The 13322-nt window shown below is 42.0% G+C and overlaps 1 protein-coding gene across 2 annotated transcripts in view; it reads right to left on the minus strand.

The window, feature by feature from the left end:
- LOC113014140 (uncharacterized) overlaps nucleotides 1-11876 on the minus strand; it is a 57693-nt gene extending 45817 nt beyond the window's left edge. For both annotated transcript variants that reach the window (XM_026155464.1, XM_026155463.1), the window contains exon 1: nucleotides 11624-11876. In XM_026155464.1, coding sequence (XP_026011249.1) covers nucleotides 11624-11647 — 24 coding nt within the window. In that variant the 5' untranslated portion in view covers nucleotides 11648-11876. The remainder of the gene's footprint in view (nucleotides 1-11623) is intronic.
- Between the last annotated feature and the right edge of the window lie 1446 nt (nucleotides 11877-13322).

Raw genomic sequence — 13322 nt, forward strand, 5'->3', positions numbered from 1 at the left:
CCGTCTTTGCTAACACCTTTATCAAAAAATTTTAATTTTGCACCTTCAAACACTGATGCGGCCTTTAGTAGTTGGAAAGATAACGGACTTAGGACTGTTAAGGACTTGTATAGTCAGGACACCTTTCTATCTTTTGCTGACCTATCGTCCAAATACGACCTGCCTAACTCCAACTTTTTTCGCTATCTTCAGGCTAGAAATTTTGTAAAAACGCAGTTCCCTCACTTTCCCAATCAGCCTCCAGAAACAAATCTGGATATCATCCTGCAGACGAACCCTCATCAAAACAGACTGATATCAGCCTTGTATAAAATACTAGATGCTTTGGTCCCCAAATCCATTTCTCATATTAAGCTGAGATGGGAGGAAGAGCTTCAGACAACCCTGCCAGAACAGCAGTGGGATCGTGCTTTGAAATTGATTCACTCGTCTTCAATTTGTGCTCGTCATGCTTTGATTCAGTGTAAGGTGGTCTATAAAGTACACTATACAAACGCAAAATTATCTAAAATCTATCCAACCATCAGTGATGCCTGTAGCAGATGTGGACTATCGCCTGCCAACCATGTCCACATGTTTTGGTCATGTTCGAAACTGAGTGCATTTTGGAGGAATATATTCGACACACTTAGTCAAGCATATGGCCAGACTGTCCTTCCTAACCCACTCTCTGCAATTTTTGGCATTCCTCCTGACTTGAACTTATCTGGTCCCCTCAAACAGGCCCTAGCCTTTACCACTTTACTGGCCCGGAGGCTTATTCTGTTGAAGTGGAAGCTTCCCCACCCCCCAACTCATGACCATTGGGTGAGAGATGTACTCTTTAACTTAAAGCTGGAAAAACTTAGATTCTCTCTAAAAGGTTCTATTAGGGAATTTAATAAAATCTGGAAATCATTTCTCTTGCTGGTCGACACTATTACTTTACTTCCTGAGTCTGCAGTGAACTGAGCGAAGCTACATTATGTTTTTTGGGGGGGTTTTTTTTAATCTTATTTATACCTTATCTATTTGTTTTTCCTTTTGTTTTGCTTGGTCCTTTCTCTGTTATTTGTTTTCTCTGTTTTTGTTTTGTTTGTTTTTGTTTGTCTGTTTGGTTACGGGGCGGGGGGAGGGGGGGGGAGTTGTGGTTGTTGTTGTTTTTTGGGGGTTATGCTTGTTATGTGTATAACAAGCATCGTTATCGTTCTATCGCCCAGCTCTACATCATCCGATATATATCGTTATATCAAACAGCTCTAAACATATCCATCATCCTTTGAATTCTCTCCACCGAACTCTCCTAACTGAAGTTTTTGTGGAAAATATATTATTATGTGGCAGGGCTTTTAATTTGTGACATATTAATCTAGAAGCTAATGAATGTGCAAAGCATAGGGCCTTAGAAGAAGTATTTTTCTTGTAACTGGCTACGTGCCTGCACAGTCAGAACAGGATGTACTCAGGATGTGTGCCGCCATATGATCCTGGGCCTCGTAGTGAGAACAACAGGAAAAACCTGGTATGAAAGGCAGTTGATAGCTTGTTATAGAAAATTACCAAAAAAGGAACTGTATCTAACTGTAACTGACGCATGTTATGTTATCTGCTTACGCATGAAGAGGGTAAACGCTGACATATAAAACAATAGGTTGAAGTGCTTTTCTTTGAGATCAACACGGAAGGTGCCATTGTGTAAATCTCCCATACATGTATGCTAATAAATAATTGTTGGTTAACTGGACCTGCTCTGAGTAGTGGTTGTTTGTTCTCAGCCCAACATCAAAGAATTCGGGACATTTTCTACTGCCATCTGTCACTTGATCACCAGCTTTCTGACAAACAGCAAACAGCAAGTGAAGACGGAAAACGTTGTTTCTTAAGTTTAGACAGGTCCTCGTCAAAGATTTGCCCTCTACACCTCCAAGAACCCAGCCATTAAACTCCCAATGACCCAACAATCCCTGAACTTATCCAAGATGGTGATAAGTTAGATATCAGCAGGAGGTTGAGCAGACAACTGAGCCTAGCACCAAAAGGTGCTGGAGCCAGTGGCAACAAGTCCCAGGGGGATGCTAAAAGTATCACTGAATATCTGTACATATAGCCCTTTTCCACTAGCTCAGCATGGCTCGAGTAAGTTTTTAGTGTTCTCCACCAGGTGGTAGTACCTGGTACCAGGTAGGGCAGGACAATATGGCCAAAAATATTTGTCACGATATATATTAGAAAATTTGCGATAACGATATAACTGATGCGAGACAAAATGTCAACACAAAGGTTTGTTTGTTTTTTTATTTGGAGCACATTTCTACAAGAAAGATAAGTTACCATATTTATTGGGCCATAATGTGCACCGGATTATAAGGCGAAACCAAACAGTTAGATAAGGCGAACTTTACTCAACTCATTCTTCTTGCTTCCTCCACTTCTGTACCATTGACTCATTAATGCTGAATTCTCTCGCAGCTGCTCTATTCCCATGTTCTACTGTGTGACTGATAGAGTTTGAAATCCACTTCATATGTCTCTTAGCAGGTGCCATTTTAGGGTCCTTATAAACGTACAACACGGTAGATGGACCGATCTGACACTGACCTAAATTACTGGATCGGATATCGGAGAGAAATAAAAAAAAATGTAATACGATCCAATAAATATCAAAAAAAAAAAAAAAAAAAAAGCACCTCACAAAACTTGGACATGTCATAACTCAGCTCATAACCGTAACACGTCGGAGCAGTATGCATCACGTGATAGAGCAGCTGTGGCGTGCGAGATCTGTTGGCGTCTGGTTGAGTATTTGTAGCCTCGCTACCAAACCGGCATTTCATCTCCGAGAAAGTTATCCCAGAGAGAAGTAAAGCAAGTGTGTAAGTTCATCTCTGAATGTTTGTAAAGCACTCCAGCGCTAAGCTTAACAACCGATATATGGAGTGACTGCCTCTCTCCCCCTCCCTCTCCTGCTGCTACTTCAAACTTGAAACTGATTAATGATCAGCTGATCGGCTTTTCTGTCGCGAGTCCGTCTCTCTTGTTTGTTTATCGCCCACTTCGCGCCAGAAAGAGGAAATCAGCGGCTGAACAACAGCAGCACGTTTAAGCTTGATAAGCTGTTGTTAGAATTTATTTAATATTACTTTCTACATCAGGATCTTTTTCTACGTAGCTGACAGCTGGTAACTGTGCAGGGGCGGATCTAGCAAAGTTTAGCCTGGGGGCCGATAGGGCATGAACGGGGGAAAAGGGGGCACAAAGACATACTTTTCTTTCTTATTCTCATTTAAAAATGTCTAGCTTTTAATAAATAATTATCTGAATCTTACACCCAAAGTTTTAATCTGATGTAAAATGTATAGAAGTCCATTACTGTATATAGTAGCTATTAAGTCTAATATACCCTAGTAAGCTATAGTACTTTTTCCTTTGGGAAGGTACCATCTGTGCAGTCTGCAATTCTGTTGAAGAAAGATGTTAAATCTATTTAATTATTCTTGAAAAATAGTTGTTTTTTTCCCCCCCACACTGCATCAAATTAAAGTTGATTACATCGATTAAGCATCATGAGGTGGGGTGGTTCCCTATTTTTATTTTTAGCTGGGCGTTTGCAACCCTATTAGTTAGGTTGCTTACTCTTTAAAATACCAGAATAGGGAGGATGGAGTAGGTTTAAGTTTATTAGATTGATCAGTATTGCTGAACTATGAAATATTTTGGGTGCAGTGTATTTTTTTTTGCATACAGGTATAACAGAATAGCTTTAGTGTTTGTTTGTTTTTTTAAAACTTGAGTATGAACTGCAGCAAGATATTTAAAAAAAAAAAAAAAAAAAAAAAAAAAAAAAACACCACACTATATCGGATTCATATCGGTATCAGCCGATATCCAAATTTATGATATTGTATCGGACATAAAAAAGTGGTATTGTGCCATCTCTACAATACGGTAATATTATGTTGAAGTACAGTACTCCGCAAGGCTCCTGACTACGGGAGCCGTAATGCTCTGACAGTCTATTAAGCGGTGCGGCTTCGTAGCTTACCAAAGTCGTACTAAAACATTTTTTGACAAATCTTGACAGAGTGCCGTGCACCACATAAAGTGCTTTTGTGGCTATCTGACAGACAAAAACCAAACCAGTTCCACATCACTGAAGTTGCATGTTTTTAAAAAACAATTCTGGTTCATCCGTTTCATTCAACGATCCGCTTCCGCCCTTCTCATTCTCTGTCGCCGCTATACTTTTTCCGCCATATGCATACTAAAACCAAGGCACTGCGCATGCGTGTTTTACCCATATTCTATCGCAATTTCTTTTTTCTTTTTTTTTTATCATTGCCTAACATTATACCGGTATTCCCATGAACACTATAATATGGCCCAGCCCTAGTACCAGGAACTTTGTTTTCCCACTTAGTTGGGGCTCCAAGCAATCCAAAAATAATGTCAGACTGCATGTCACCAATTGGCTTGTCAGTGGCAATCGCATGATGAGTTACGAAAATCAAAACACCATTTTTGAAATGCAGCAACAACGGAAATGGCTACACAAAATAGAACACCGTGGTCCCCAAGTCTGAGAAAAAGCCATAAACCAAACACCTGCTATACCATTGCCTCGATGTCCTCATTTGTTGTGGCATTTGTGTTTGAGGTCGAGCATTACTATAAATCTTACTTCATCTGTTTTGTTGTGATTTTGCCTGCAACATGGTAAGCAGTGATGAAGCCCAGAGTGGGTATGCATATCCCCGTGACAGTTGCACCTCTCTGAAGGTTTTGCAATTTATGACTTTGCCCAAAAAAAAAAAAAAAAAAAAAAAAAAAAAAAGGGGGGGGGGGGGAGCCTGTGAGTCAAGTCCAAACCATAGCCTCTCCCCCGTTTTGACCAATTAGAAGCACAATTGCTTATATTAGAATATATTATCTTGTGTAACACCAAATTAGGGTAATTCTTTTTCAGGAAAATGGCTACAGCTAACTGCTTGCAGACTGTAACCTTGTCAAAGACAATTTCATTTATACCCACTGATAAGGCACATGAGGCTGCCACAGTATTCTCCTGAACAGTGTTGGGAAGGTTACTTTTAAATGTATTCCAATACAGATTGCAGAATACATGCCCCAAAATGTATTTCGTAACGTATTCAGCTACGTTACTCAATGAGAGTAACGTATTCTGAACTTTGGATTATTTAATATATTATCATACTTTTCACAACTACATGAATGCGTTATTGCTGTTTGATTCATTACTATAACTGAATGTTACTCGCCATACCAAAACCAACTAGATTTTTAAATCTTAATATAAAATTGGTAACAGTAGGGTGGACATTAGGTAAGGCTGCACTTTTTGCAGCGATCTCGTATAGGAAACTATTCCGCGCGTATATAAAACAGGTCCGTGGCTCCGAACTGTAGTAAAGGGACCTCTGGCTAATACATCGGAGTCTGTGTCGGGCTCGTAGCCGAAAACTAGCTTTACTTTGTTGTCTGGGTCATAGCTTACTTAAAGCTGGGCTCGTCAGGCACTCTTTTTGGCTGCAGTGGTTATTATTAGATTTACATGCTTCCATCTCCTGCTTTTTCTTGATGACAACTTGTACTTTTTGACTCTCCTTTTTCTCCATTCCTCGCGCTCACAGACACATAACGGGTATGGCAGTCCATTGTCCCTGCAGCACGGACTACACTGCCCATGAGGCTACATTCTTTAGGGCCATGCCTGTAACACTCTGCCTATTGCCTTCATACTATTTAATTTTTTTTTTAAATAGTAATTTTAAAAAATATTTCACGTCATTATGCGGGCCGCAACATGGGCCGCGAGCTCATCATTCTCCAACCAAAATTGACTGAACCAGCCGCAAGAGAAGATCCAAACTATGCTTCACATAAACATTGTCATGAATTCCCCCTTACTTTTGCAGTTTTGCCTCCACCACGATAAAAAAAAAAAAATATAATAACAATAAATCACACTTCATGCACAGCTCTCTCTCAGTGTACGTCAAGAAAAATTCGCCATGAAAAATCTCTTTTCTGTAATATTTGCTTGCTTATTACCCACCAGTCTACCGTTGTTTACAGCGCTGTCTGACGCTTTTTTTGGGGGGGGGGGCAGCGCTGTTGTTCTCAGCCCAACATCAAAGAATCGGGACACCTAACCTCAGCCTGGTGGCCCCTCTCTCCAATCTGTTCCTGATTCAATCTACCAAGTTAAGTTACCATGTGTCTTTTAAATCGACCATCATCCAGGTCAATTGCTATGTCTTCTGTACCAAAGTTGGCAGTTTCTTTCTGGCTCTTGTGCCTATTCTGGGTGAAAAAAATACTATAAAGTCAACAAGAGAAAAATGGTCTTCCTGTGCCAGCCGAAGTGTCTGCCGGTTCACGTTCCTGACATTGGTTCTGTGGTAGCTGAGGTCTTTCTGCTCCTGAATTTGATGGACATGGTAGTCTGAAGGTGCTATGCAGACTTGCGTCGACATGCTCCCGTCTTTGGTACTTTATGATGTAGGTCTTCTCTTCAGCAGGGGGAAAAATAAAGAACCTTGTATTGGGTTAAAACCGCAAGGTAAGGGGAAAAAAAAAAAAAAAAAAAAAAAAAAAAAAAATCCAAATACAGCCTTTTCTTCTTGTACATTTCTTTGATCACTGTTGGGTTTTCACTTATTTGTCTTTATGGTAAACTCTTCTATGGTCTCCCTTCTTTTTCAATCAATATTTAAACATAGCATTACCGCCATAATGCTTCACTCAAAGGAGACAGACGGAGGATGCAAATATCCATCTCTGATTAGCTGAAGTATCCCTTGGGGAAGGTCACATATATAGAGATCAACTGTACAGATGCACATCCGTGAGCAGATATTCCCCTGTTCTCAAGGCTGTTCCTGCAGTTATCTCCAGCTCCTTCAGAGATGACTTTTATCTTACCTGTTCTTTCAGAAATGTTTTTTTTCCTAAATTAGAATCCCATCTACTTAGTGATCCGACAGCTCTACTGCCAGACAGTTTTTCCCTAAGGAACCTCTGTTCCACTGCTGCACCTTGCCACCTTCTCAACCACATGATGGGTAACATGCTTCCTGAAGGGCCCTTGAAAGGTTTCCACCTTTGGCCTTTCTTCGGGGCAATCGTCAGTTGCTGAGTCTGTCTGATCTGCCCTAGAGCTCCCAGCTGACAATTTCCTATTCCTTAACCTAGAGCTGCCCATCTAAGGCAGCTGTTCCCAAACTTCTTTTGCCCTCCTTTGTGTTTACAATAAAATCTTCTCTCCCCCCCCCAACACAAACACATCCTCCAGCCACACACAAACTCAGATTCCATTGCAGTGCACCTCAAACCTTTTGTAAACAATTAAAAGTAAACTGCAATAAATTACAAGTAGCAAAAACACACACACACACACACACACACACACACACACACACACACACACAATTAATTATTTCACATGTAGTTGTTTTTTGTTTTTTTACCCAGCACATGATCCCGATGCAGGGGAAACTAATTCTGTCGGTGAAACCTACCATGGCACCGCTGTTGTGCAGGTGAAGCCAAAGGCAAGATATGCTTAATCATATTTTCTAGTCTTTGGCACGGAAGGAAGTTGTTTGGAAGCATATTTGGCGATGCTTCATCTTCTGTTTTGCATTTGTGTAAGAGCCCCATCAAAAACTTGTCCATCATGCTAGCAGTGGAATACTTCGAGGACCTCCTTAATCCCACTGCTACGTCTTCCGAGGAGGAAGCAGAGTCTGGGGATGACTCGCCAATTTCCGGGGGCGAGGGCACTGAGGCAGTTAAACAACTCCTTCGTGGCAGAGCCCCTGGTGTGGATGAGGTCTGCCCCAAGTTCATGAAGGCTCTGGACGTTGTAGGGCTGTCCTGGTTGACACGCCTCCACAATGTTGCATGGAGATCAGGGGCAGTACCCCAGGACTGGCAGACCGGGGTGGTGGTCTCCATCTTTAAGAAGGGGGACCGGAGGGTGTGTTCTAACTACAGGTGTGTCTTGCTCATTGCAACGGGCCATTCGATCCCTATACAACCGTTGCAAGAGTTTGGTTCGCATTGCCGTCAATAAGTTGGACTCGTTCCCAGTGGGTGATGGGGTCGGCCAGGGCTGCCCTTTGTCACCGATTCTGTTCATAATTTTCTAGGCACAGCCAAGTGGCGGAGGGCTTTCACTTCGGTGGCCCCAGAATCTCGTCTCTGCTTTTCGCGGATGATGTGGTTCTGTTGGCTTCATCGGGTGATGGCCTCCAGCTCGCACTGGAATGGTTCGCAGCAGAGTGTGAAGCAGCAGGAATGAGGATCAGCACGTCCAAATCTGAGGCCATGGTTCTCAGCCGGAAAACGGTGGAGTACCCACTCTGGGTCGGGGATGAGTTCCTGCCCCAAGTGGAGGAGTTCAAGTATCTCGGGGTCTTGTTCGCGAGTGATGAGAGAAGGGAGCCGGAAATCGACAGATGGGTTGCACCGGTCCGTCGTGGTGAAGAGGGAGGTCGGGGGAGAGGACATTAAGCCACTTTCACTCACTGGTCACTTTTTGAACCAGACCATTCTAGTATTAGGCTGGACGCCCTTTTGCTTACAGAGCTTCCTGAAATTGTCAGAGCTTCCTTAAATTGTCATGCCATATATTCAATAACGTACTGGAAAAATTCCTAAGAGATTTTGGTCCACATTTACATGATAGCGTCACACAGGTACTGCAGATTTATCGGCTGCACATCGAGGATGGGAATCTCCAATCCTGCTACATCGAAAATAAGCTCTGTTTGATTCAGGTCCAGTCTCTGTGGAGCCAATTTGAGTACAGGGAACTCATTGTCATGTTCAAGAAATCAGCTTGAGATGATTTCAGCTTCGTGACATGGCGTGTTATCCTGCATGGACAGCAGCAATACTCAGGTAGGCTGTGGTGGTTAAATCATGCTGAGTTGGTACTAATAAGTCCGAAGTATGCCAAGAAAATGTCCCCACCCCATTAAATCACCAGCAGCAGGCTGAGCTGATGCAGCATAGTCAAGAGTCATTAGACTAGGCAATGAGTTCACAACCTTCTGTTGTCCAATTTTGGTGAACTGAGAGGAGTGGCACCTGATGTGGTCTTCTGCTTCTGCTACCCATCTGCTTCAAGGTTCAACATCTTGTATATTCAGAGATGCTCTTCTGAAAACCTGGGTTGTAACAGCTGGCTATTTGGGCCAATGTAACATTCTGGACAGTCTCCTTCAGCCTCCCATTGTAATGCTCGGTGTGAACTTCAGCAAGTCATCTTGACCATGCCTGCATGCCGCACAGCACTGAGTTGTGTCCATGAGATTGGTTAAATAAGATAGTTGCACTAACAACATTACAGTTTGGTATGGAAGCTGTTCTGCCAAAATAAAAACCCTTACTCTGTCCAATACTGTACTAACTGACACTCTGAAATCTTGTACTGCTGCTCACTCCTGACACTTTTTACTATTTGCTGATTGACTTTTCTTCTGCTCGTCAAACACATTTCATTGCAATGTTGACCCTGTGCCAAGTATGACAGATAAAAATAAATTTAAAAAAAAAAAAACTAAAACTGAACATGACTGTCTGGAACATGAAAAGCATTATGTAGTATTTTTAGATGCACTTGTATGACCTGTGTGTAAATGGTTCAAAGTGGTCCTCGGAGACTTCGATTTTTTTATTCTAGCAGCTGCAGCACCCCTAGTGTTTGAGAGTTGCCTAAAGAGTTAATATAAACATTTAATTCAAAGGTACATGGAAAACTGTTACAAGGGGCACAAGTATAGAAATATGTAAGAAAATTAAAAAAAAAAAAAAAAGTACCCTTGAATCTATATTTGCTGTTGGTGGCCATCAAAGACAGACAATGACTTCACACCATTTTATATTTATAAAAAATAAATAAATAAAAAAAAATAAAAAAATAAAAACCCTCCACGTCCACATTATCATTTTCCAACGTTTCGAAGAGTTGTTCATCCACACTGAAACAACTGAAAACCATTATGTTCCTGCACTGCGCATGCGTGAAATGCAAGATGATTCTGCGTCATTTCCGTCTGCTGTTTATTTACTTTCCAGTGCTTTGAAACTTTGCAGCATAATGTCGAGGAAAAGCACAGTTTTTTTTTTTTTTGTTTTTGTTTTTTTTGTTTTTTTTTAAATGAGAAGGTGGAGTTGTTGCTGCGAGTAACACAAGACTACAAAGTTGCAAAAGCACCATCTCAGTGTGGACGGAAGGCCAAAACTGAGAGAAAAAGATGTTTTCAAACAAAAACGTGTTAGTGTGGACATGGCCTTAATCTAGCCTCCAAGTGTCCAGAGCTGCGTCAGCTACTCATTTGTAGTTCAAGTAGTATTTGTATTCAAGTGGATTATTTATACCTTCACAGCTGTTGCTACAAAAAAGCAACACGTGGTAGAGACACATCTGTACCATGAACTAGAGATGGGTCGGTCGTGAACGAAGCGGCTCTTAGGGACGGATCTTTGAAGTGAACGACGGGAGCCGGCTCCTTATTGGAAGTAGTGGGGGAGGGTGTTCTCTCTCGCCGCATGTGAGCCAGCCTTGTGTTTACGCTGAGCAGAAGGGGGAAGGGTGCAAAAAGCCTTGTGTTTGTGCTGAGTAGAGGGGGAAGGGGCTGAGTAGAGGAGGAGGGGCAGTAGTTACACTTGCAGCAGCAGTACCACAGGAACAGAGCAGGGAGGTGAGAGAGAACGTGAGCAGGAGACACCAAGAGACAAAATCAACACAGTCATCTCTCTCTCTGCAAGTATAGACACTACCAGAAGGAATCCCTCACCAGATGTAGTACTGGAAGTGAGATACTACACTGATGAGCCCCTTTGCCAGAGAAGTGCAGACCCACTGAGATGGTAGGACAGGGGTGGGCAACTCCAGATCTCGAGGGCCGGTGTCCCTGCAGGTTTTAGATGCGTCCTTGAACCAACACAGCTGATTTAAATGGCTAAATTAGCTCCTCAAATGTCCTGAAGTTCTCCAGAGGCCTGGTAACGAACTAATCATGTGATTCAGGTGTGTTGACCCAAGGTGAGATCTAAAACCTGCAGGACACCGGCCCTCGGGGCCTGGAATTGCCCACCCCTGTGGTAGGAGAACAAGGCTTCCATTTATCCAGGTCTTACATTGTGGCAACATCAGTCCCCTTTGAGAGAATCTGATCTGGTTTCTTCCTGATAGAAGAAACCGGATCAGCTCCTCAAAGCTGAGGCACTTGGTATTTCTAAATGCCAAACTTTACCTAAATTAAAAGATCTGGGTGTTCATTTATTTTTATTTACATAATAAAAATATTTTATATAATAAACCATTTTTAAAAAAACAACAACATCTTTTTACATTACGAATTCATTTGTGCATAATTTTATATTGTTGTTGATAATAAATTAATTAAAGCAACAAAACAACCTGAAGAGCCGCTCCGGAGCCGAAAGAGCTGGCTCTTTTTAGTGAATCGAGCCAATTAAGCCGGTTCTCAAAAAAGAGCCGGAATTCCCTCATCACTACCAGAAACGTTAGGACAGCCACGAGAGAAGCCTGGTCACGACGCCCGTTATCGCCGCGATACCCTGATATTGATACAACAATCAATGCACCCACCTGGCATTTAAAGCTGCACTCCATGTTCAGTTTACTGGTGCTGTAAACCAACTAAAAACTCTTCTCTCCAGACAGGAAATGTTTAAAAAAAAAACCCCACACAAACAGGGGGGGAAAAGTCGTCTTCTAAGGCATCGGCATACAGCTCCAGTCCAAACACCAGCACACGGAGCGAATTGTTTCGCTCTAACCTGGGCTTAGCTGGCGGGAGATTGCTTTTTAAAGCAGCAGCGGTCTGACTCCTCCCTCCTCTGACGCTCAGTTCGTACCGGCAGGAAGTTGTGTGTGTGAAACGCGGGCATGGAGAGAGAGTGTTGTTGTCGTTCTACCGCTTTTTGTCGGAGAATTTATTAGTACTCAAAGAAAATAAAGAATTTCAAATAATGTGTCTCTCCTGTAATGAAACGAAGAAGGCGACGTACTGTGAAACGCAACACAGTGTTGTTTTATGCAGGTGACATAAACGAGGAAAATATCCGTTCATAAAAAAAAAAAGGTAGAACATGAAAAGGTTGGAAAGCTGTGGAGGTATTTTTGCAGTGTCGCGATCCTCTCTCGATTGCTCCCGATCCTTTTAATTCTGGCACACCTTACTGCAATACAAAATCCCTTTATTACCAATGCGCATTGGGAGATCAAACACAGTACAGAGACTTGTGCAGATCTGAGGATTCGTTCCTCAGCTACTACTTTATATACTTTCTGGCTGAGTCTTAAAGACCTCACTCTTCCCAAAACACGTCAATCACGTTTCCTCCTGAATGCCGGAATGGCCCTTTGTTCACTCAGTGGTGCTAGTTTCAGTAATAATGCAAATGTACTGTTTATAAGATTGGGGAAACCTGCAGTCAACTGCTACTGAAGAAGTCATTTGGATGAGTGACGAAATGTTTCTCCCAATGAAAATGCTACAACAGAACAGAATCAACTTTTTGGCATAAACATAAAACAATAACAATCTTACAAAAACAACCTCCTATGCCTGCTGCAAATGTCATAACACGCTGATCTGAAACCACATGCTCCCTATCTTTGTTGTTATGCAGAAACTGCGATGTACCCCCTCCTTCTAACCTCACAGACAAACTCGCATCCTGTCACATGTCTACTCTTAAGCACGCATCCTTATGTGCCTATTATTCTACTCTACATGAGAGTACAGTACGGTGCTGGATGTAATACTTTATCTAACTCCTACATGCGTGCTTATCAATTTGTATCATATAATTTCTACCTTCCACCATAGTGAAGGCCTAGCTTTCTTGTTTATCTGTGTGTGTGAATCTCCACATAAACTAAATGAAGAGTAAGTTGTCATCTATCCCACGCTATAGTGACCTTTGACATCTCCCACAGCAGCTATTTTTTATGGCATGTGTATTTGTGGAACTTTCCCTTTCATGAAAAGAATAACTAAACTGGACTAACATACTTAAATCTAACTAACAAAAAAGCAAGTTTTATTCCTGTTGTGCTTGGGATCGTTGCTTCAAGGATTGTTTATTTATTTGTTTGTGATGAGGGAGGGAGATCAGATGAGATGAGATGTTATCAGAACCAGTGTGTAATTGGCACAGTGGATGGATGTCAAGCCCCACTTATTTTTGCTCCTCAATAATAGTGACACATTCATGGAACAGAGAAGAAATGAACTGGACTGAGCTTTCTTTTTCTCAGCAGTGCGCACACAGCGAGAGAC

This window comes from Astatotilapia calliptera, chromosome 22 (assembly GCF_900246225.1).
Source record: "Astatotilapia calliptera chromosome 22, fAstCal1.2, whole genome shotgun sequence".
NCBI lineage: Eukaryota > Metazoa > Chordata > Actinopteri > Cichliformes > Cichlidae > Astatotilapia > Astatotilapia calliptera.